At 42.6% G+C, this 25,587-nt stretch overlaps 1 protein-coding gene across 2 annotated transcripts in view; it reads left to right on the forward strand.

Moving 5' to 3' along the window:
• The window catches only part of LRBA (LPS responsive beige-like anchor protein), a 641,245-nt gene that overhangs the window by 93,086 nt on the left and 522,572 nt on the right, over nt 1–25,587 (forward strand). For both annotated transcript variants that reach the window (XM_075860361.1, XM_075860360.1), the window contains exons 24-29: nt 1–55; nt 633–813; nt 9,240–9,367; nt 12,144–12,251; nt 13,378–13,558; nt 15,927–16,326. The exon at nt 1–55 is cut by the window's left edge and continues 99 nt beyond it. In XM_075860361.1, the coding sequence (XP_075716476.1) occupies nt 1–55; nt 633–813; nt 9,240–9,367; nt 12,144–12,251; nt 13,378–13,558; nt 15,927–16,326 (1,053 nt within the window). The remainder of the gene's footprint in view (nt 56–632; nt 814–9,239; nt 9,368–12,143; nt 12,252–13,377; nt 13,559–15,926; nt 16,327–25,587) is intronic.

The raw sequence follows: 25,587 nt of genomic DNA on the forward strand, positions 1-25,587 counted from the left end.
GATAATGGCTTGTGGTGGTATACTGCCATTACTTTCTGCAGCAACATCTGCCACGGTAAGGATTCACCTTTTATGTCATCTAGTAAATAGTGCAATGGAAATGGTAGTCGCTCTATTTCAGTTTTGTTTTTTAGCGGTCACTTGAGTCCAGTATAACTTCTGCAACCCTATCAGATTGATCTAAACCAGTGGCCCAATGAAGTTGATCGTCCTATACCGAGTCCTTCATGTGTCTTACTAGGCTATATGGAGTTAACAGAGGAATCCCTTGATCGTGATCACTCATTTTAACCAGAGCAAAAATAGTCTTTCACTTTGGAGGTCTCTTTGTGTCTGTTCTTTATATGGATGGCCCAGTGATTTCATTTTCAGGCGCAATAATCTGACATTCACTGGCTTCCCTGGCAATAACCGCTGATCCTATTATTAAAAAGTTCTTGTCCAAAGCTAAATGTAATCTTATTTGTAAGAATTGTATCATTTTAATCACTTTTTATTATAGTTTTGAAATCTCTGGTGCTCTTTATTCGGCACCATGTATTACACAGTGTTTTCTACTATGATGGAAATTAAGCCTCATTTTTTTTTAACCCTGATCCTTGTAAACGATTAGCAATACATTTTTATTTCAGCATGAGCTTGAAAATATTGAACCATCCCAAGGTCTGTCGATAGAGGCATCTGTTACATTCCTGCAACGAGCAATTAGCCTAGTGGATGTTCTCATTTTTGCAAGTTCCTTGAGCTTTACGGACATTGAGGCTGAAAAGAACATGTCATCTGGAGGAGTGCTACGTCAGTGTCTCAGATTAGGTTAGTAACTGTAAACCTTTGCTAAGCAATGTGTAGGTCTCAATACTTGTATTTCTACATAGCATGGTACAATAAAAAAAGTCAATCCTTAGGCAGCTGTACATGTTAGAAGTAGCGCATCCTAGAATTTTGTTCCTAGCCTATATTTATTGAGTCGATTTCGTTCCCTTCCTCTGCTTCTGTATTTTTGGATTTTCCTGTCCCTCACTTTGCAGTACTGTCCAGCTGTTTCATTCACATCCCATAGTGCCAAGCACTGGCCAATCAGATGAGGGTATCCTCTTCTGCGTCCCCTCAATTCCCTTAGTCTCAGACACCTCCATCCTGCTGTGACCTACAGAGAAATATGTCTAGTGTTTACAATAAGGTGGTAGACATATTTTCCGGGCAGGTTTTTAAATACCTATACATAACTAAAAGCCTTGTCATAGACCTTGATTTAACTCCTTTAGGACGCAGCCTGTTTTGGCCTTGTGGACACAGATGATTTTTTTCAAATCTGACGTGTCACTTTATGTGGTAATAACTCCGGAATGCTTTTACCTATCCAAGCGATTCTGAGATTGTTTTCTCGTGACATATTGTACTTTATGTTAGTGAAAAAATTTGGTTGATAAATTCAATATTTATTTGTGAAAAACTTTAAAAATTAGCATTTTTCTAAATTTAAATGTATTTGCTTGTGAAACAGATAGTAATACCACACAAAATAGTTACTAGTTAACATCCCCCATATGTCTACTTTATGTTTGCATCATTTTTTTTCACTTTTATTTTTCTAGGACGTTACGAGGCTTAGAACTTTAGCAGCAATTTCTCATATTTTCAATAAAATTTCAAAAGGCTATTTTTTCAGGGACCAGTTCAGTTCTGAAGTGGCTTTGAGGGCCTTATATATTAGAAAGTCCCCATAAATCACCCCATTTTGAAAACTGCACCCCTCAAGGCATTAAAAACCACATTCAGAAAATATTTTAACCCTTTAGGCGTTTCACAGGAATTAAGGCAAAGTAGAGGTGAAATTTACAAATTTCCTTTTTTTTACCGAAATTCATTTGTAATAAAAAAAAAATCTGTAACACAGAAGGCTTTACCAGGGAAACGCAACTCAATATTTATTGCCAAGATTCTGCAGATTTTAGAAATATCCTACATGTGGCCCTAGTGTCCTAATGGACTGAAACACAGGCCGCAGAAGCAAAGGAGCACCCAGTGGATTTTGGGGCCTCCTTTTTTTAGGAATATATTTTAGGCACCATGTCAGGTTTGAAGAGGTATTGTGGTACCTAAACAGTCAAAACACCCCAAAAGTGACCCCATTTTGGAAACTACACCCCTCAAGGCATTTTTCTATGGGTATAGTTAGCATATTGACCCCACAGTTTTTTTGCAGAATGAAAATCACCTATTTTTCTGTGGAAACATAGAATTTTTTCATTTTTACAAGGAATAAAGGAGAAAAAGCACCCCAAAATTTGTAAAGCAATTTCTCCCGATTACGGCAATACCCCATATGTGGTCGTAAACTGATGTTTGGACCCACAGCAAGGCTCAGAAGGGAGGGAGCGCCTTTTGGATTTAGGAGCGCAGATTTTGCTGGATTGGTTTTCAGTGCCATGTCGGGTTTGCAACGCCCCGGAGGGACCAAAACAGTGGAAACCCCCCAAAAGTGACCCCATTTTGGAATCTACACCCCTCAAGGAATTTTTCTAGGGGTATAGTGAGCATTTTGGCCCCTCAGGATCTTTTTTAGAGCTAAGGTGACCAAAAAACAGCGATTTTGGCGCTTTCAATTCTTTATTTATTACAGCATTCACCGTGCGCAATAAATTAAGTTTTAATTTATTCTGCCGGTCGGTACGATTACGCCGATACCATATGTGTATAGTTTTTTTTTAAGTTTTGCAGCGTTTGCACAATAAAATTAAGTTTCTATAAAATAATTTATTTTCTGGGACACGCTATTCTGAGCCGTAACGTTTTTATTTTTCCGTCAAAAAAGCTGTGGGAGGTCTTGTTTTTTGTGGGACGGGTTGTAGTTTTTATTGGTACCATTTTGGGGTAAATGCGACTTTTTGATCACTTTTTATTCTATATCTTGGGAGGGGTGGTGACCAAAAAATAGCGATGCTGACAGTTTTCCGTTTATTTTGTTTGCGGCGTTCACCGTGCGGAAAAATTAACATTCTAGTTTCATAGATTGGGTCATTACGAACGCGGCGATACCAAATATGTGTACTTTTTTTTAACGTTTTCATTTTTTCCCTATAATAAATGACTTATTATAGGAAAACAAAACCTTTTATTTTTACACTTTTATAAAACATTTTTATTAACTTTTTACACTTTATATTTTCGTTAACTTTTTTTTTTTTTTACTTTTTACACTTTCTTTTTTTGACCTGCAGCTCTGATCGCTGCTAGAATACATTACACTACCTAGGTAGTGTAATGTATTCCAACTGTCAGTGTGACGTCACAGTCACTCTGACAGTTGGTCTACGAGGATCAGCAGAGGCTGATCCTCATAGGCCGACAAACATGGCAGACTTGGGGGCCGTTGTCTGGCCCCCGGGTGCCATCACAAGCATCAGAAGCCCCCACGATTGCATGGGGGCTGCTGATGCGCTACAAACCCGCTACATGCGGAGATCGCAATCGAGCCCCGCATGTAACGGGTTAATTGCCGAAATCAGCGGCGATGAGCCGCTGATCGGCAACACTGGAGAGTGTCAGCTGTCGGGGACAGCTGATCTCCAAGTTCCCGATGCACACTGTCGCCGACAGTGTGCGTCGGGAACGACACAGTGACTTCCTGTCGCTCTGACAGGAAGCCTCAGGACCAGCCGAAGGTTGGTCCTGATGGGCTTCCATCCATGGCAGACCCGGAAGCCATTTTTTGGCTTCCGTTTGCCATACTAACTATCGGCAGACCCCGCGATTTCGGACGGGGGTCTGCCGATATGTTAGAAACCCCTAAAATTCGGCGATTGCACCCGATCGCCGAATTTAAGGGTTTAATGCGCCTAAATCAGCGGCAAAGGACCGCTGGCCGGCAAGAGGGGAGTGTCAGCTGTCGGCGACAGTGTGCACCGGGATTAACTCAGTAACTGTACGTCCTCATGCGGGAAGTAACCTCCCGCAATGACGGACAGTTACGTCCTGGTGCGGATAGGGGTTAAAGCATAACATTCTGTGTACCTGTTCCACCACTAGGGGGAGGTTAGCAGCTTACGGAGTTAAAAATAGAACCGTATGCAGTAAGCTCCTAGGCTCCCTCAAGTGGTGACTGCAGGTAGCCAGAATATTGTGTTAATGCAGCAGATATGCATCTCTATCAGAAAACTGGTGCTCCAACCATATATTAGGAAATTAATCCGCACAGAATTTCAAATCTTTTTAGCTTTGTTATAAAAATAATAATAATGATAATTAATAAATCAAGAGTAGACCTCCACTTTGAAGTTTAATTGGGCAGCTCCAGCAGGGCATACATTTTAAGAAGCCCAACTTGTTGCAAAGATGACATTAGGCCACAACCCTGAATTGAAAATGCTTGGCCACCAGGAAAACATGCAAAAAATGTCAAGTATGGCTACATTTGTTGGCCGTTTTGAACTCCGTCTGGGGGAAATCCCTTAAATTGATTTTATGATATGTCATAGCTGTGTGTCAGAGGTTAACATCAATGTAGTCGATGAGTTTGTATCACCACCGATTTTCATACAAAGTGGTTATCTGACACAACATTATAAGCAAATGGCTGTACAGATCAATAGCAGTTTGTTTAGCATGTTGTTAGATTTTCATTGAGAAGTGCCAAAAGGGGTTTGAATTCTCTAGTTCTGGAGATATGCTTACACGCTGACAGAAAATCATGATGTGATCTAAAGGTCTAAGGTATGACACAAAATATAGTTTTTGTGAATTTCCCAAATAACTAGGATTGTGTTTTTATTAAAAAATTAACTTCTTTTTACTGTATTTTAGTTTTATTTGGCGAAACACAACAATAAGACACGAACTATAGCGAAGGGCAATGCAGTTTTTTGGGGGTTTTTAAACACCACATTGGTAATGGAAGATCATCTTAGACTATACCAGAATTGATTGATTTTTAGGCTATTTTCACAATGCAAGAATTCATCCTTGTGATTATAAGGCTATGTTCACACTATGCTCACAGCGCACTTTCAATGTGTATATACCCGGAAATGCTCCTGGTATATACGTTGAGCATATCTGTAAATGTCTATGGGCTGACAAAAAAAAATTCCTTTTTGTTTTTGTGTCTGCATACTGATTGTATTGGAAATTTTATTTCCCCTTGCTTATATAGCACAGTTATTTTGCAGTCCTGTACAGAGATTGTCATCCACCACATTGGTCAATGCCCCCAAAGGGGTTCACAATCTAATTTCGTTCTCTTGTGCACATACACACTATTCCAATTTCATAAAGGTGGTCTTACATGGGCCGATATCGCCCTTGTTTAACCACTTGCGGAGCGCCCATAGACTATAAACGTCCCGGCGGTCTGCAATTAACTCTGTAGGGCCGTTCCAGAACGAAGTTAGGGTGCGTTCACGTATATCAGTTGTATCGGCATACGTTTTTTTGTGTCTCATGTGATTACAACTGATGCAAAAACTGATGGAAAAATGTATAAGTTGCCATCATGCTTTTTCACGATTTTTACTACAAAACCATCAGTTGTCATCAGTTTTTACCACAATGATTCACAAAATGGTAGTCTAGGCTCTGAAAATGTGCCCCTGTGTACAGTGCCACACACCCCCTGTGTACAGTGCCACACACCCCCTGTGTACAGTGCCACACACCCCCTGTGTACAGTGCCACACACCCCCTGTGTACAGTGCCACGCACCCCCTGTGTACAGTGCCACGCACCCCCTGTGTACAGTGCCACGCACCCCCTGTGTACAGTGCCACGCACCCCCTGTGTACAGTGCCACACACCCCCTGTGTACAGTGCCACACACCCCCTGTGTGCAGTGGGGGCGCCACACGGCCCCCAGCCCCCATGTAGATAGCGCCACTATTGCTCCCTGAAGGAGCGAAATCCCCCCTTGGCCAGTGATTCAGTTTCTGCATTGTTCCACTTCGTGTCTCTGTCCATATTTGGACAGTGACATTAGGGGCAACTCCTGAAGCGGAATCCCCGGACACAGCATTGCCAACGCTGTGACCGGGGATTCCACTCCAGGAGAAGCCCCTGTCGTCTGTGTCCTTTTATGGACGATGACGTCACTGGCTTATCTTGGAGTGGAATCCCCGGTCACAGAGTCGGCAACGCTGTGGACAGGGATTTCTCTTTAGGAGTTTCCCCTGATGTCACTGTCCATATATGGACAGAGACATGAAGGGGCGCGCTCCAGGAGTGGAATCCCCGGCCACACAGGGATTCCGCTCCTTCAGGGAGCTACAGTGGCGCTAGTAGATGGCAGACTAGGGAGATACCTTTCTGTTCTGCTATAGTGGCATCACTACCGCTGTAGCAGCGCCGCTGGCCACAGGGGGGGGTCCCGTCTCGATGGGCGCCCTTATGCCCCCTGTCGCAGCTAGCAGCCGCTATGCCACTGAGTGAAAAAGCGGCAGGGTGGAAAGGCGACTGCTGAGTCGCCGGGCCCGTGCGCTTCTGAAACAAGCAGCGGAATGGAGCCAACGCAGCGCCCCCTTCCACCTGCTGGGGTGATGTGCCATGTGCAATGGCACAGGTCGCACACCCCTAAGGCTGGCCCTGGGTGGTAGGGTAATAGTCAGGGTCTCTGCCTGGAGCGGAATCCCCAGCAATGCTATGACCGGGAATTCCGCTCCTAGCTCACATCCACCTTCCCGCCGGGTGTTGCCGGAAGATAGATGCGGCAGCACCCGACGTTCATCCAGCCACCATTTAAGATAGATATGATATGGCGCCGGACCTCCCTGGGAGCCAGAAAACTATGGTATCTGTTCTAGCATTAGTTTGCCTCCGGCTTTTCTTCAACACGCCGGAGGTAAACTGAAGCGGACGCCGGACATATGTGAACGGCCCTCTAGCAGGTTTGCCGCTCCCCGGCAACATTTAGCTCCGTGATACAGCTGTCTCTAGACAGTTGTATCATAGAACTTTTGACTGGAGATCACTCAGCGTGGTCTCCGGTCATGTGATCGTTGAGAACCTGTCACAACGATCACATTGCTCCTAGCAGCAGCGCTTACACGCCGACTGTGAGGAGCTTTGTGTTACAGCTGTCTAGAGACAGCTGATATCACGGAGCTTTCCCCCGGAGACCACTTAGGCCCTAATCACACGAAAGGGTTTCCCGACCGTGTGACGGCCGTTCAACAAACGGCCATCACACGGCCGCAGTAGGAACAATAGACTCCAAATGGGGCTATTCACGCAACCAGTTTTTTTTTTTTTTGACGGCTTTGGAAGCCCGGCCGTCAACAAATGGGACATGCCCTATTTTCAGCTGTTCTCCGGGCCGCCAGGCTCCCATAGAAGTCTATGGGGCCGGGTAATACACGTCTATCACTGGAATGTGTTCAGAGTGACGGCCGTGTCTCCCGTCGCTCGCTCTCTCCTACCTCCCCACAGTGCGAAGTGCATAGGAGGAGGAGGGTATTTTTTTGCTCCCTGTAGGAGCAGAATCCCCAATCCCCGGCCACAGCTTCGACAACACTGTGGCCGGGGATTGGGGATTCCGCTCCAGGATAAGTACTTTACCTACAGCTACAGGCATTACCTACAGGGGGGCTGTGTGGCATTACCTACAGGGGGGCTGTGTGGCATTACCTACAGGGGGGCTGTGTGGCATTACCTACAGGGGGGCTGTGTGGTATCTACAGAGGGAAGTGTGTGGCAAAAAATTTACAAATTCATCAGTTTTTAAAACGGACAGGGAAAAAAACTGATGCAAAACTAGTCAAAATCGTCCGTTAAAAACGGAAACACGGCCCGAAACGGAAAGGATGCAAAACGGCAGTTTTTTTTTCGGCTGACACTCTGACCCTGTCGTGTGACTAGAGCCTCAGTGTGATCTCCGGTCATGTGATTGCTGTGACAGCCTGTCACAGCGATCACATTGCTCCTCCCAGCAGCGCTTGCGTGCCGACAGTAAGGAGCTCAGCTATGTGAATGCTGTGGCGATCACATGCTTGACAACGGTGAGGAACAGACAGCTCTATCACTGAGCTTCAGAGTGGTCTCTCGTCAGGTGATAGCTGTGACAGCCTATCACAGAGATCACTGCTTGCATCTTCTCCCTCTCTGGCAGACTGCCAGAGAGGGAGAAGAATAATGTAATGTAGTAAAAATAAACAAAAAAAAAACCACGCTTTTTTCAATAAAACATTTCTCTATAAATATGTGTGTCTACCTGATAGGCCATCCGTTTTTGTGGACTGGAAACGTCACAGCGTCTGTAATGGTCGTATGGTGTCAGCGAACCAGCATTGGAAATTTTTTCTCTAAAAGCCAGTTTGCGCACCATTCATTGTAAGCGCCACCTTGCTCCCAGTGTGTAAGAAATGCACACGTTTTGGTGTCGTTAAAGTTGTCAGAAGTCTCCAAGTATGTATTCAGGTGTGTTTACCCAGTGGCATGCACCAGATGTAAAAAAAAATAAAATCACCTAAAATCACGCATTCACATTTTTTCAACTTTTTTTTTTTTTCCATTTTTCCCTTCCATATTTTAGAAAAAAGTAAAATATATCTTATTTTTTTATTTTTTTTTTACACAATATGGAAGCCCAATATCTTCTGAGAAAAAAAAGACCAAATACATGTAGGTTGAAAAAATAATAGAACAACAATTTGCTTTTAAATTGGCACATGGCTAAAACGTAAAAATGGGCCTGGTCAGAAAGGGGGGTGAAGCTCCTGGTCAGGAAGTGGTTAACCACATTTTAACAAGTGCTCATCTACAATACAGCTTGTCGATTGACGCTATTTCTTCCCCATGCATTTGCATTGTGTCGGCAGCACATCTCCCAGGGAGATGTGCTGCCGACTAGCGACCATTTTTTTGCCAGCATAAAAAAATGTTGGCTCCTTCATGGGGAGTGAGCGTTCCTACAAGTACACAGAGGAAACATAAACAAACAAGAAGAACAACAAAAAACTTCATGTTGTCCTTGGTTGGATTCAAACCCAGTACTGCAAGGAATCCGTGCTGCTCCATAACCATGTCTGACCAGGCTTTCCAATACAAAGGAGAAACACACACATACTGGGCTGTATGTCTTTTTTTGCAGTAGGATTCAATGACAGACATATGTATAAGTTAGGTGTATAGAAGAAGTGTGGTGTGAATAGAGTCTTATCTAAGTTTTATGAGTAAATTGAACACTAGATTAGTTTCCATTTGTTATAGATTGAGTAGAATAACTTTGTTTTGTTTGTTTTGTTTTTTTTTAGTCTGTGCGGTTGCTGTTCGGAGTTGTCTGGAGTGTCAGCAGCACTTGCAATTAAAATCCACAGGAGAAAATATTAAAAACCAGAAGGCGATTCATGGCCTGGTGGGACCAGCAAAGTCTGCTGCAAAGGTAAACTGTGTGTAAAGCATGCTATAGAACTGTGTGCTTCTCATTAATTCTCCAGAAAATGACTGTGAGCTCTGAGAATTCATTGATCACAGAACCTTCTGTATAGAAAACTTGTTCTGTGTACTACTGGGCAACAGTGGAAGCATTGTTGTCTAATAACTTCATTAAATTGGCAGCTAGGATTCGTAGTCAGGTTTTCAAGCCCATGAGTATGTTAGGGTTCAGTATAATCTATAATGGATTCTTATATTTTTCACTATCGTGGAGAAAATGTGCCGAGTTACATAATATGAGACTATAAAAGAAGGGAGTTTTGTTCTTTCTTACTTCAGTGATTATCTTGAGTAGGGGTGCTGTATCAATATTGCTCATGTGAACAAAAATTATAATGAGAAATGTTGTAAATATTATGAAATCCTATAGTTGACTTAATCTGTACATGAGATGGATGTAAATCTAATAATGAAGATAAAATTGCATAAAATCACAACCGTGGCTTTAGATTTAGGTCAACAGATGCTTCTGACTATCTATGGGGGCCTCATGCAGAAGACTTGCGGAAACAAGAATCTGACCAATTTTCTTACTTTTATTGTTTCATTCCGGAAGCAAGTGCTGTCTGAGGTTTCCCCCTCTATTCAAATCACATGCGAGTTTGGTCCGTTATACATGTTAATAGTTGGGAAAATACTATGAACATATTTTAAGTTCTTTTTCAATTGAGCGAAAGTGACCATTTGGTTTGCAAGCACCGTCACTTTTTTGTGGGGTCCATGTTCAATTCTCCAAGTAAGAAAGGGGCAGAGCTTGGCTAAAGAGTGGAAGCTGGTCGTGCTTGTACTCCATAGCAGACACCGCATTGGGTTCTGTGACCGCAAGCTACCTCCCAGCCAGAGAGATGGCTGATTTAAAACTTGTCCCCTTTCACAAACCCATTGTTGACATGCACTAAGCATTGAAGTGGGGAAGAGTAGAGGGGTAGAAGATTGATTGCTTCCTAGGAAATTTGTGGAAAGTTAGGACTGGGCGATTAAATTAATTTGCCCTCAAGGGCTCTCACGATTATGTATTTTAACAATCGTTGAATCGATTCTGTAGTGGCGCTGTCACGCCGTGCTGAAGGAGGAAGCCCTGCCTAGTCCTCCCCGTTCTGTCTCTGCTTCCCCATTGAACTGCTGTTCTACGGAACAGCAGTTCTGTGGGGAAGCAGAGATTTCTAGTGTATATAGCCATACCGCCCCGCTGTAGATCTCACCCCCCTTTTGTAGATCGCAACCCCCCCCTCCTTCCTTGTAGATCACGCGGCTGTAGCGATCCACTAGGAGCTGATTTCCCCGGCCAAGGAGTCGGCAATCTGGCCGGGGATTCAGCTCCTAGTGGCAGCTACAGCAGCGCCATCCCCAAGGAAGGAAGGGGGGGTTGCGATCCCCAAGGAAGCAGGGGGGTGGGTTGCGATCCCCAAGGAAGGAGGGGGAGGGTTGTGATCCCCAAGGAAGGAGGGGGGGGGTTGCGATCCCCCAAGGAAGGAGGGGGGGGGGGTTGCGATCCCCCAAGGAAGGAGGGGGGGGGTTGCGATCCCCCAAGGAAGGAGGGGGGGGTTGCGATCCCCCAAGGAAGGAGGGGGGGGGTTGCGATCCCCCAAGGAAGGAGGGGGGGGGGTTGCGATCCCCCAAGGAAGGAGGGGGGGGGTTGCGATCCCCCAAGGAAGGAGGGGGGGGGTTGCGATCCCCCAATTAAGGAGGGGGGGGGTTGCGATCCCCCAATTAAGGAGGGGGGGGTTGCGATCCCCCAATTAAGGAGGGGGGGGGTTGCGATCCCCCAATTAAGGAGGGGGGGGGTTGCGATCCCCCAATTGAGGAGGGGGGGGGTTGCGATCCCCCAATTGAGGAGGGGGGGGGTTGCGATCCCCCAAGGAAGGAGGGGGGGGTTGCGATCCCCCAAGGAAGGAGGGGGGGATTGCGATCCCCCAAGGAAGGAGTGGGGGTTGCGATCCCCCAAGGAGGGGGGGGGGTTTGCGATCCCCAAGGAAGGGGGGGTTTGCGTTCGAGGAAGGAAGGGGGGGTTGCGATATATATTGGCACTGTATTGAGGGGTGGCACTGTCATTACATGTGGGCAACATCACTCATTGCATGTGGGCACTGTGCCCCTTATTACATGTGGGCACTATTTACAGGGACATTGCGGCACTATCCACATGGGCACTGATTTTTTTCAGGGGATTGGGACAAAAAACCCTGACAAATGAAATCCATCTTCTTTTTATTTACTTTTTTTTTTTTTTATCATTTTTCTTAACGGCCATGAAAAAGGTACAGACTGACTGAGAATGGATGAGAATTTGGAAACCCACTGATTCAAAATGGACATGAAAAACTGCCAATTGATCAGTTTTTAATGGCCATCTTTTTTCCACTGTCGTGTGGCTGTAGCCTAAATGTCTGATGCCAGGAGTCCCGTTCACATGTACCGTGCTCGGGCTGGGAAATCCGGCTGACACACGGATCGTTTTTCATGGTCCAATCACGGTCATGTGAATCGGGCCTTAATGTCATTTAGTTAACCCTCCGTTGTGGGGCCGGTACTGCACCGGGTCCTGCTCAGACTTCAGACACTATAATGTAATCTCGCCCCAGAGTGCCCGCTCGGCGCTATCAACCTGGCCCTGCTTCACTTTACACTGCTCTCGCCTGCAATGTTGGACCGTTTACAGTTGTTTTATCTTCACATGGCAGTGTTTCAACTCCAATTAAGTTATTTTGCTTTGTTGTCTTCAGAGTCCATTGGACGTTACAACAGGAATGATTTCTCCTATCCGAGACATTGACAGACTTCTGCAAGACATGGATATAAACCGCTTAAGAGCTGTGGTCTTCAGAGATGTGGTGAGCAGAAGATCAATGTTTTATTATTACGTTAACCGTGAATGTATTCTTTGTTGTTTAACTTTGTTTATTCCTCACAGAGATGTGAGATTGCTATGAATATGAGTTACGTGCCATTTTGTATTTGCAGTACTGAAATATTTGTCAAATTTCATAATTGGCTGCAAAATACTCTTAAGAATGGGTGCGTGAAATATGCATCTGTATTATAGTGTGGTATATAAATGTACCCTTCCTTCTGAACATGCCAAATTTGAAAAAATTATAGCGCACAACTAGGCATAGCTTTTTCTCAAGGCTATGAAAACCTTTGTAGCGTTGTTGTTGTTGTTGTTTCTGTGGTTTTTTTTATGTCATTTTGTTTTTTGCTTACTAAACATTTTTCAAATCTTTTTTTTTTTTTTTAAATGCATTTAGTTTTAGCACTGCAGCTTCTATGTATCAACTATACATAGAAGCTTTATAATGCTGCTCTAAGCCAAATCCGTCAGTCAGTTGGGCTGAACGCTCTGCTGACCGGAGCTGCTGTGAGCCTCTGACAACAAATCTAAAAAAACAAAAGGTTGCAGTCTTACGTGGCAGATTTTGTTGCAAAAATTTCCACTACAGCAGCATTATGCAGTTTCTATCTATGCTGGATATATAGGTGCTGCAGCACTAAATCGTAATACATTTTTTAAATAAAACAATACAAGAAAATGTTTAGTATGCCAAAACACATACATTACATCAAAAAGAACCCCCAAAGAAACTGCTTCAAAGGTTTTTGTAGCATTTGACTATTTTATTGGCTTACGGTACAGACACTTGTACACACTCTGTACATTCGTGTTGACTAGCACTGGATAAATATCATCAAATTGAAACACCGCTACCAATGGTTTGCCAAATTAGCTTGTGGTCAACTACCTTGCAACATCGTCCATTCAAACGTTGAAATATGTCTGATCGAAAAAAAATTTAGGACCTGTTAAAAGAAAACAAAATGTTTACACTTGTAATTGTGGTGTATAGAATAAGCGGTAAATTGTTGTTACTCTGTTGAATGAGCATATATAAATCCAAGTTGTAATGAACAAAAAAAAATGTAGTTTTTCCTTCATCGGTTTTTGTTTCCTGTATATAGGAGGACAGCAAACAGGCTCAGTTTTTAGCTCTGGCTGTAGTTTACTTCATCTCTGTGCTCATGGTATCTAAATATCGAGACATCTTGGAGCCTCAAAATGAGAGAAAGCAGCCTCAAGTCAGCAGCCCTTCCAGGCAAGTGGATAACGGCAGTGGAGACGCTGGAACATCAAGCTCACAAGGTAGTTTACATTATGACAAACAAATCCTAGTACTATAAGAATATTCCACGACGTTTACATGGCTTTACAGATCCAAAATGTGCCAGAATTCTGGCGCACATGCTGTGTTCCACATTTAGGCTGGGTTCACACAACCTATTTTCAGACGTAAAGGGCTACAATACGTCGGCAAACATCTGCCCATTCATTTGAATGGGTTTGCCGACGTATTGTGCAGACGACCTGTCATTTACGCGTCGTCGTTTGACAGCTGTCAAACGACGACGCGTAAAAATACAGCCTCGTCAAAAGAAGTGCAGGGCACTTATATACATTATATGCAGGACACTTCTTTGGACGTTTTTGGAGCCGTTTTCTCATAGACTCCAATGAAAACGGCTCCAAAAACGGACGTAAAAAACGCCGCGAAAAACGCGAGTTGCTCAAAAAACGTCTGAAAATCAGGGGCTGTTTTCCCTTGAAAACAGCTCCGTATTTTCAGACGTTTTTGGTCACTACGTGTGCACATACCCTTATTCATTATTTTAGGCACTGTTTTTGTTGAAGTTAACACTGACCAAGTCTTAGGGTATGTTCACACGGCCTATTTACGGACGTAATTCGGGCGTTTTTGCCCCGAATTACGTCTGAAAATAGCGCCTCAATAGCGCTGACAAACATCTGCCCATTGAAAGCAATGGGCAGACGTTTGTCTGTTCACACGAGGCGTATATTTACGCGCCGCTGTCAAATGACGGCGCGTAAATAGACGCCCGCGTAGAAGAAGTGACCTGTCACTTCTTTGGCCGTAATTGGAGCCGCTATTCATTGACTCCAATGAATAGCAGCGCTAATTACGGCCATAATTGACGCGGCGTTCAAGCGCCTGCACATGCCGGTACGGCTGAAATTACGGGGATGTTTTCAGGCTGAAACATCCCCGTAATTTCAGCCGTTACGGACCCCCGCCGTGTGAACATACCCTCAGACTGTATTAGTAAGTCTGGCCCAATGTACTTAAAACATATACCACAATTTTGGTATTGGTTCCTATTGGTTTCAATTGTTGAATATCTTTCTGGGCCCATAGCGTCCGATCATTTTGACAGCTTTGATTGTTTTTTTTTTTTTATTAGTGACATAGCAAAATAAAAAGCAGAAATACCATTGGTTGCTATGCGCAAGTGCCGCTATTTTCGACTGCAAGACTAGCGCTGCAGACTACTCTATTCTAGCTCCCAAAAATACCAGAACCGACAGCAAACAAATAACTGTAATGTGAATGAAGACTTGTGCTGGGTTCACACGACCTATTTTCAGACGTAAACGAGGCGTATTATGCCTCGTTTTACGTCTGAAAATAGGGCTACAATACGTCGGCCAACATCTGCCCATTCATTTGAATGTTTTTGCCGACGTACTGTGCAGACAACCTGTCATTTACGCGTCGTCGTTTGACAGCTGTCAAACGACGACGCGTAAAAATACAGCCTCGTCAAAAGAAGTGCAGGGCACTTCTTTCAGACGTAATTTGAGCCGTTCTTCATTGAAGTCAATGAAGAGCAGCTCAAAATTTACGGCTGTCAGAGAAGCCTCGCAAAATGCGAGGAGGAGCATTTACGTCTGAAACGAGGCAGCTGTTTTCTCCTGAAAACAGTCTGTCTTTTCAGACGTAAATGACAGTTAGGGTATGTGCACACACACTAATTACGTCCGTAATTGACGGACGTATTTCGGCCGCAAGTACCGGACCGAACACAGTGCAGGGAGCCGGGCTCCTAGCATCATACTTATGTACGATGCTAGGAGTCCCTGCCTCGCTGCAGGACAGCTGTCCCATACTGAAAACATGATTACAGTACGGGACCGTTGTCCTGCAGCGAGGCAGAGACTCCTAGCATCGTACATAAGTATGATGCTAGGAGCCCGGCTCCCTGCACTGTGTTCGGTCCGGTACTTGCGGCCGAAATACGTCCGTCAATTACGGACGTAATTAGTGTGTGTGCACATACCCTTATCGTGTGCACATACCCTTACACAGAACAATGCTGTTCGTTCACATGTCTGACAGAGGAAACCCGTTAAATCTCTGTCTGGTCCAAATGAAACCAGCAGAATGGGGAATTTATTGAAAGCTGTTATGTACAGAAATAAAACAACACCACATGAATTAACTTTTAAATTGATACATGAACAATAAAAAGTTACTCTACTTTTGATTTTACCTTTTTTAAACTGAAATTTTATAAAAGGTTAGAGTAATAACATTTGTTGTTCACTTTGTTCACTCAGAGTGAAACTTTTAGACCTGTATTAGTAGTAGAGGGAAACTAATTCGAAAGGTATTATTATGCTTTTGCTTCGTTTACATTTTATTTCTTATTTATAGATGGCGCACCTACTGTAGAACAGACTAGCCCAAATGATTCGGACAGCAACATGTCAGTTAGAAGAAAAGACTCTGGTATTGGGGAGGAACCAGTTTTGCCACCGATCAGTAATTTGGAGACCGATCCCAGATCAGACCCTGTGAGTTCGGGTCCTGATGCCATAAGCGAAGTGCTGCACACACTGTCATCCGAGGTCAAAAAATCTCAGGAAAGTGTAACTGATGGTGCAAATGAGCAACCAAGCACGAAAAATGTGAATATAAAGGATATTCTCCGTAGCCTTGTCAGTATACCAGCTGAAGAATCCCAAATAGATCCTGCTTTAATACCTCCTACTTTTCTGGGAGCACTTGGGGATCCTGCTGCTGAGCATTCAGTACAGTTTCGATCGTTTGACAGGTAATTTTATCATGTACATAATTTTTCTACATATTTCAAATCTGCTTTGCATTTTAGATTGTATTAGAGCACGCATTCCTAATATAACATAGGGTAAAACAAAGCCTCTGATTTATAGTGAAAGTCCTAACCTTTAATAGTGTCACATAAAAGTGTAAGGAATAGCCCCATTAACATTAGCTTTTCACTTGATGAACCCCTGCTGCCTATTGACCGGGTATACAAACACTAGACAGCAGCGGACACCCCACCCATAGGATCTAAAGTAGCGACGGGTCATGTTTACTCGTGACGCATTCCGCAGCTTTCCCATGCTGTGTTCACAATGATATTGCGTTTGGGTGCTGGTGAACATTATGTGCAAGAAGATGTTCAGAAATAAATCCCTAATGTCATGATGACCGAGTGCAATTCAGCTTTTGATCAGTGATATTATTTCGCACAAATATAGATATTTATGCAGAGCAATTTGTATTGATCGAAGAGTCCCTTTGGGTTGTGATCTGGGACAGAGAAGAATTACTAGACTACTTCGGGCTTGAATTTTTATTTTTATTTTTTTTTGTAAAATAGTTTGTGCTTACGAATTTAATGCTTTATCCTTAATGAAACCAAGTTCCCTTGCAGTGTAGTTATGTTCATTTTATGGTCCATTTTCCATTTGCTCTTCAGTCTAATTTTAGGTCTTTCACAAATACAGTTACTTATATCTAAGCTGGTGTTGCTGGTTGGCAGCCATGTTTTGTTTTTTAAAGTACCTATAAACCCTATATAGTAATAACCAGTATCTCCTGCTGGGGAATGTTCCTTAACCCCTTCCCACTCCTCGACGTACTATTAGGTCATTGTAACTGTATCGTTCGCGCTCCATGACCTAATAGTACGTCACGGGAGTTTCGGCCTTCTTCCCAACACATGCAGGAGCTGTGACAGCTGCTGTCTCGTACAGCAGTTGCTTCAGCTCCTGTCGCGGGGACTGATCGCTGTGTCCCCGTTGATTAACCCCTTAAAAGCCACGTTCAATAGCGATCGCGGCTTTTTAGGGGTTAAACCACCATCGACGGCCCGCTACGTGATAGCGGGCAGCGATGATAGCTATGGCAACCGAACGCCTAAGTGGCATCCAGCTATGCCATCTACAGAAGCCTAGTGGGTCCTGACTATCCCAACTATGCTTGCTGTCAGTGAGTAGCTGACAGCTCTAATACACTGCACTACGCATGTAGTGCAGTGTATTAGAATTGCGATCAGGGCCTCCTGCCCCCAAGTCCCCTAGTGGGACAACGTAAAAAAGTTTAAAAAAAAGTTGTCTAAAAATCTCCCTTTTTCCCTCATCAGTCCTTTTATTATTAATAAAAATAAATAAACAAATTATATAGAATTGGTATTGACGCGTCCGTAACGGCCTGACCTACAAAATTATTTCGTTATTTATCCCACGCGGTGAATGCCATAAAAGAAAATAACAATAAACCGTACCAGAATCACAATTGTTTGGTCACTTCACCTCCCAAAAAATGGAATAAAAAGAGATCAAAAAGTCGCATGTACAGAAAAATGGTTCTGATCGAAACTACAGTTTGTTATACAAAAAACAAGTCCTCGCACGGCTTTCTTGATGGAAAAATAAAGTTCTGGCTCTTAGAATAAGGTAACACAAAAAGTGAATGATTTTTTACAAAATTTATTTTATTGTGCAAACGCCATAAGACATTAAAAAAACTATAAACATCTGGTATCGCCATAATCGTATCGCCCCGCAGAATAAAGTGAATGTCATTTTATAGCGCACGGTGAACGCTGTAAAAAAAAAAATTATTAAAAAAACGCCATTCTACTATTGTTTTTTGTCACCACGCCTCTTAAAAATAGAGTAAAAACTGATCAAAAAGTCGCATGCCCCCCATGAAAACTACAATGAATTCCTCAAGGGGTCTAGTTTCCAAAATAGGGTCACTTTTGTGTGGTTTCCACTGTTTTGGCACCACAAGACCTCTTCAAACCGGACATGGTGCCTAATAAAAAGGAGGCCTCAAAATCCACTAGGTGCTCCTTTGCTTCTGAGGCCGGTGCTTCAGTCCATTACCGCACTAGCGCCACATGTGGGATATTTCTCAAAACTGAAGAACCTGGGCAATAAGTATTGAGTTGCGTTTCTCTGGTAAAACATTCTGTTTTACCCAAAAAATGGAATAAAAAGGATTTTCTGACAAAAAAAAAATAAATATGTAAATTTCACAACTTTGCTCTAAATTCCTGTGAAACACCTAAAGGGTTAATAAACTTTCTAAATGCTGTTGTGAATACTTATAGGGGTTTCTAATATATAGGCCCCTCAAAGCAACTTCAGAACTGAACTGTAACCTAAAAAAATAAATAAATTGAAGCAATACTTCTTACATTATACTGATAATGAGCCGTGCCCAACCCGAGATGACCCCAGTTTTGACCATTTGTATAAACGGAGACCCCTATTAGACCATTTCAGTTCCTGGTTTTCCCAAGCATACACCCCCGTGAAGTGTATTTCTATTGATGAGTCGTTGGTACATTTTAAAGGGAGGCTTCAATTCCGCCAGTATCTGCCCAGTAAGAGGGCAAGGTATGGTGTGAAGATGTATAAGCTGTGCAAGAGTGCATCAGGGTATACCTACAAATTTAGGATATATGAAGGGAAGGACAGCAATATTCAGCCCCCAGAATGCCCCTCCTTACTGGGAGTTAATGCAAAAATTGTGTGGGATTTTGTGCACCCACTGCTGGACCAGGGCTACCACCTCTACCTGGATAATTTTTATACCAGCGTCCCACTCTTCAACTGCCTCGCTTCCAGAAGTCCTGCAGCATGCGGTACTGCTAGAAGAAACCTGAGAGGCCTCCCTAAGACTCTGCAGGGCAAACACTCAGAAGGGGTGAGAGCAGGGCACAATCCAGCAGCAACATATTGGGTGTCAAGTACAAGGACAAGAGAGATGTCCTTGTATTGACAACAATACATGGCCACACCAGTACCCATGTACCTGTACGAGGAACCAGTACAGAGACCCCCAAACCAGACTGCATCCTGGACTACAATAGATACATGGGAGGGGTGAACTTGTCAGATCAAGCCCTGAAGCCCTACAGCGCCATGCAGTGTGGTATAAGAAGCTGGCCATGCACATCATACAGATGGCATTGTACAATGCGTACGTGCTACGTCGATATACAGGCCTGAGGGGAACTTTCCTGGAATTTAGGTGATTATCAAGAACCTAATCTTTAGGGACCAAGGGGGGGCACCCAGTACTTCTGCAATCGAGGCCACACGCGTCGTACTAGGGTAACACTTTCCAGGAGAAGTTCCCCAAACTGGCAAGAAGGGGAAAAAGTCAAGAGGTGCAAAGTCTGCTCAAAGAGGGGGATAAGGGAGGACACAATATATCAATGTGACACGTGTCCTGAAAAACAAGGGCTCTATAGGAAAGTGTTTTAATATTTATCATACATCCCTTAGATTTCTACCCTGATGCACTCCGCACAGCTTAACCCCCTTATCTTTCCCTTCTGAGCCTTCCTTTGTTTCAAGGCAGCTAACAGCCACATGTAGGGTATTGCCGTACCCAGGAGAACCCACATTACAGTTTATGGGGTGTATATCTCCGGTGGCGCATGCTGGGCACAATATATTGGACACTGAAATGGCATACATATATAGAAAATTGCAAATCTCACACTGCACCATCTGCTGCACATTACCGTTTAGATAATACCTGTGGGGTCAAAATGCTCACTACTCCTCTAGATTAATGCCTTAAGGGGTGTTGATTTTAAAATGGGGTCGCTTCTTGGGGATTTCCATTGCTTGGATACCTCCTGGTTTTCCACAAATGCAACATGGCACCTGAAAACCAATCTAGCAAAATCTGGACTCCAAAGAACACATAGCGCTTCTTTCCTTCTGAACCTTCCCATGGGCCCAAACGACTGTTTATCACCACAAATAGGTTATTGCTGCACTCAGGACAAATTCGGCAACAAAATGGGGTATTTTATTCCTTGTGAAAATAAGAAATTTTGAGCCAAAACGACATATTATTGGGAAAAACTGTGGGGTCTAAATGGTCACAACACCCATACATGAATTCCTTGAGGGGTGTAGTTTCCAAAATGGGGTCACTTCTGGTGTGTTTCCATTGCTTTGATACCTCTGGGGCTCTGCAAATGCGACATGGCACCCGAAAACCAATCCAGCAAAATCTGGACACACATCTTATTGGAAAAAATTTCATTTTTTCAATTTCACAGCCCAATTCAAATATGTGCTGTGAAAAAACTGTGTGGTAAAAATGGTAACAACAACCATACATGAATTCCTTGAGGGGTGCAGTTTCCAAAATGGGGTCACTTTTGGAGGATTCCTACTGTTTTGGTACCTCAACACCTCTTCAAACCGGGCATGCTGCCTAAAATATATTCTAATAAAAAAAAGAGGCCCCAAAATGCACTAGGTGCGCCATTTCTTCTGAGGCCCATGTTTCAGTCCACAAGCACACTAGAGCCACATGTGGGGCATTTCTAAAAACTGCAGAATCTGGACAATATATATTTTAGTAGTGTTTCTCTGGTAAAACCTTCTGTGTTACAGAAAAAAAAATGGAATAAAATTGAAATTCAGCAAGAAAAATGAAATTTGCAAATTTCACCTCCACGTTGCTTTAATTCCTGTGAAATACCTAAAGGGTTAAAACAACTTTCTAAATGCTGTTTTGAATACTTTGATGGGTCTAGTTTTTAAAATGGGGTGTTTTATGGGGGTTTCTAATACATAGGCCCCTCAAAGCCACTTCACAACTGAACAGGTACCTTAAAAAAAAAAAAAAAAGGCTTTTGAAATTTTCTTAAAAATATGAGAAATTGCTGTTTATGTTCTAAGCCTTGTAACGTCCAAGAAAAATAAAAGAATGTTCAAAAAAATGATGCCAATCTAAAGTAGACATATGGGAAATGTGAACTAGTAACTATTTTGGGTGGTATAACCGTCTGTTTTACAAGCAGATGCATTTAAATGCAGAAAAATGCTATTTTTTCAAAATTTTCGCAAAATTTTGCAATTTTTCACCAATAAACACTGAATATATCGACCAAATTTTACCACTAACATGAAGCCCAATGTCTCACGAGAAAACAATCTCAGAATCGCTTGGATAGGTTTAAGTATTCCGACGTTATTACCACATAAAGTGAAATATGTCAGATTTCAATAATGGGCTCTGAGCCTTAAGGCCAAAACAAGGCTGCGTCCTTAAGGGGTTAAAAGACTAGCAGAAAAAGTGAATGGTGGAAAGCGGCAGTTTCTTGTCACCAATTTATCCCCTGCAGCACCTCTTTAGGATTTGTAGGGCTGTTTCTTATTTAATGTTTGGTGTAGAGGCAGCACAAGACTCAGCCACTTTACATTCTGAATGCAAAGACACGTTGTCTGCAAGAGATTCTCCTGTATCCTTTAACCAGTGGGGTGTCCCTGGGAATTTCAAAGCCTCTCTCTGATCCCGCATTTATCTCAGGAATGCTTTGTCAGAAATCAAAACGCTCCTCATATCTTAAGGATTATCATCTATCCCGCTATAGCTGGAAAGTATACAGTAACAGCTAGACGAGTGTAGCTTCCCTGAAATACTGCCAGCAGAGGGGTTGCTGCATGCAAGGTGTGCACATTAGTTCCCATGCTAGTGATGTCCCCGTTATCCTCTTCCCATCCATCCTGCCGATTAGTGGGTGCCAGAAATTTATACAGATAAAGTTCAAGGTCTGGTCTGCTTTCTTGTCTCATGCTCTCTGAAGAAAATTGGAATTACTAAAATGCTAAAGTGCCTTTTATTTACTTACATCTACAGCACTGAAAGAATTTGCATCAAAATTTTAAATAAAAGCTATTGAAGCCAAACCTTGCATATCAGCCTTTGATATGGCTCCAGATGAAGAGGCTTCCCTTAGTATGGGTACATTGTGTTCTACAGGCCTCACCTCTGGCTTGAGATGTGTAAGGGAATAATAGAAGAGAGTATTACATAAAATAGAAGACGGTTGGCATAAGTAGGGTTGGCTGTGTATAGACTGTTATGGGGAGAAAAGTGAAGCCTTATTTCACAATATTTTTGCGACCTATAGAGCTGATAAAAAAAGATATTGCATCTGTATTTCTGTACGCAGCATGCATTTCTAAATATGCAGCATGGTTTATCAGGGTCTGTATTTAGTCCGTATTTTCCCAGACGACTCAGTGATGCGGTATTCAAGTCCTTATTATCATCTGCAACAGAGTAATAAATACAGATAAAAAAAACACGAAGATTGTTTATACTGTAATATTTATACTGTATGTAATAGAACATATAAAGCAGAATCCCAGGTTCTGAGATTGGTTTTCATCATGCAAAGTGATTTTCTTCCTTTGGTTGTCAGGCCGGGTCAGTAGGACAGTTATGGCCATCTCTAATGTCTTTGATTCTAATATGATTGATAACAGGACATATCAAATATACACATTTTTCCTTTTGACAGGGCACATCCAGAGATTATTTTTGTTTGATTATTTTTATTTATAAAATATTTTTTAAGCTGGACGCAATTTTTAGTCCAACAATAATTTTAGAAGTTTGTTGAAGGTTTAGATACACTTTAAAAACCCTCTGACGTGTCATAGCGACATGTCAGAAGTTTTGATCGGGTCCGAGCACGGAGACCCCCACTGATCACTAGAAGCACTTGGGTTAGCACGGTGCCGCTTGGTTTCTGATCAGCTTTTTTCGAAAAACTGTCGTAGCGGTGTACGGGTTCAGCGACTTTCCATTGAGTCCGTACACCACTACATCGGCTTTCCAAAAAAAGCCGATCCGAAGCCAAGCGGCTCAGCGCTCACCCGAGCGCTTCTGCAACGTCGTTCTAGCAATCGGCGGGGATCTTAGTGCTCGGACCTCCGCCGATCAAAACTTCTGACATGTCGCTATGACCTCTCAGATGTTTGAAGGTTTGGTTATCCTTTAAGTGTGGGGTTAGATGTGGCAGAGTTTTCCATGGCAAATTGGCCGTTAATCCATATTACATGTGGATTTTCCACTTATTTTTACCCTGTGCATTAAAAGGGTAAAATCAGCGACAATTCTGCAACAAAATGAGCATGCTGTGGTTTTGAAAATTGGCTGCATGCCCTGAAATACGTGAGCATTTTTTCAGCCATGTGTCTATGGGGTTTTGAAATCCCTATCTACATGAGTCGGATTGTAAATAGTCGTGGTTTTTTGGTCCAGAATCCGCAACAATAATCCGCCACGCATCTGTCACCATATGTATGAGATTAAGATAACCTATTAAAAAGTTAATTTTATATTATTTAATGTTCTTCTTGAATCAAAAAAAAGGTACAAAAATGTACAAGTCATGTATCAACTGAAGATACAACAAAATATACAAGTCACACCAGTAGTCTGCAATAAAACTACAGAAAGCAAGTCAAGAGATCATCCGACAAGTCCCTTTAACCCCTTAAGGACGCAGCCTAGTTTTGGCCTTAAGGCTCAGAGCCCATTTTTCAAATCTGACATATTTCACTTTATGTGGTAATAACGTCGGAATGCTTAAACCTACCCAAGCGATTCTGAGATTGTTTTCTCGTGACACATTGGGCTTCATGTTCGTGGTAAAATTTGGTCGATATATTCAGTGTTTATTGGTGAAAAATTGCAAAATTTAGAGAAAATTTTTAAAAAATTGCATTTTTCAGAATTTAAATGCATCTGCTTGTAAAACAGACGGTTATACCACCCAAAATAGTTACTAGTTCACATTTCCCATATGTCTACTTTAGATTGGCATCGTTTTTTGAACATTCTTTTATTTTTCTTGGACGTTACAAGGCTTAGAACATAAACAGCAATTTCTCATATTTTTAAGAAAATTTCAAAAGCCTTTTTTTTAAGGTACCTCTTGAGTTCTGAAGTGGCTTTGTGGGGCCTATGTATTAGAAACCCTGATAAAACACCCCATTTTAAAAACTAGACCCCTCAAAGTATTCAAAACAGCAGTTATAAAGTTTTTTAACTCTTCAGGCATTTCACAGGAATTAAAGCAAAGTGGAGGTGAAATTTGCAAATTTCATTTTTCTTGCTGAATTTCAATTTTATTCATTTTTTTTTCTGTAACAAAGAAGGTTTTACCAGAGAAACACTACTATATATGTATTGTCCAGATTCTGCCGTTTTTAGAAATGTCCCACATGTGGCCCTACTGCGCTCGTGGAATAAAAGACAAGCCCTAGAAGCAAAGAAGCACCTAGTGCATTTTGAGTCCTCTTTTTTATTAGAATATATTTTAGGCAGCATGCCAGGTTTGAAGAGGTGTTGAGGTGTCAAAACAGTAGGAATCCCCCAATAGTGACCCCATTTTGTAAACTACACCCCTCAAGGAATTCATTTAGGGTTGTTGTTACCATTTTGACCGCACATTTTTTTCACAGCACGTATTTGAATTGGGCTCTGAAATGAAAAAAATGTCATTTTTTCCAATAAAATGTCATTTGTGATCAAAATTTCTTATTTTCACAGGGAACAAAATACCCCATTTTGTTGCCCAATTTGTCCTTAGTGTGGCAGTACCCCATTTGTGGTGATAAACTGTCGTTTGGGCCCATGGGAGGGCTCAGAAGGAAAGGAGCGCTATATGTTTGTTGGAGTCCAGATTTTGTTGGATTGGTTTTCGGGTGCCATGTCGCATTTGCAGAGCCTCAGAGGTATCAAATCAATGGAAACCCACCAAAAGTGACCCCATTTTGGAAACTACACCCCTCAAGGAATTCATTTATGGTTGTTAGCATTTTGACCGCACAGTTTTTTCACAGCACCTATTTCAATTGGGCTGTGACATTAAAAAAATGTCATTTTTTCCAATAAGATGTAATTTTTTACCTAAATTTCTTATTTTCACAGGGAACAAAATACTCAATTTTGTTGCCCAATTTCTCCTGAGTGCATCAATACCCCATTTGTGGCAATAAACTGCCGTTTGGGCCCATGGGAGGCCTCAGAAGGGAAGGAGCGCTGTGTGTTCTTTGGAGTACAGATTTTGCTGGTTTGGTTTTCGTGTGCCATGTCGCATTTGCAGAGCCCCAGAGGTATCAAAGCAATGGAAACCCACCAGAAGTGACCCCATTTTGGAAACTACACCCCTCAAGGAATTCATTTATGGGTAATGTGACCATTTAGACCCCATAGTTTCTTCACAGAA

Source organism: Rhinoderma darwinii, chromosome 1 (genome assembly GCF_050947455.1).
Source record: "Rhinoderma darwinii isolate aRhiDar2 chromosome 1, aRhiDar2.hap1, whole genome shotgun sequence".
Classification (NCBI taxonomy): Eukaryota; Metazoa; Chordata; class Amphibia; order Anura; family Rhinodermatidae; genus Rhinoderma; species Rhinoderma darwinii.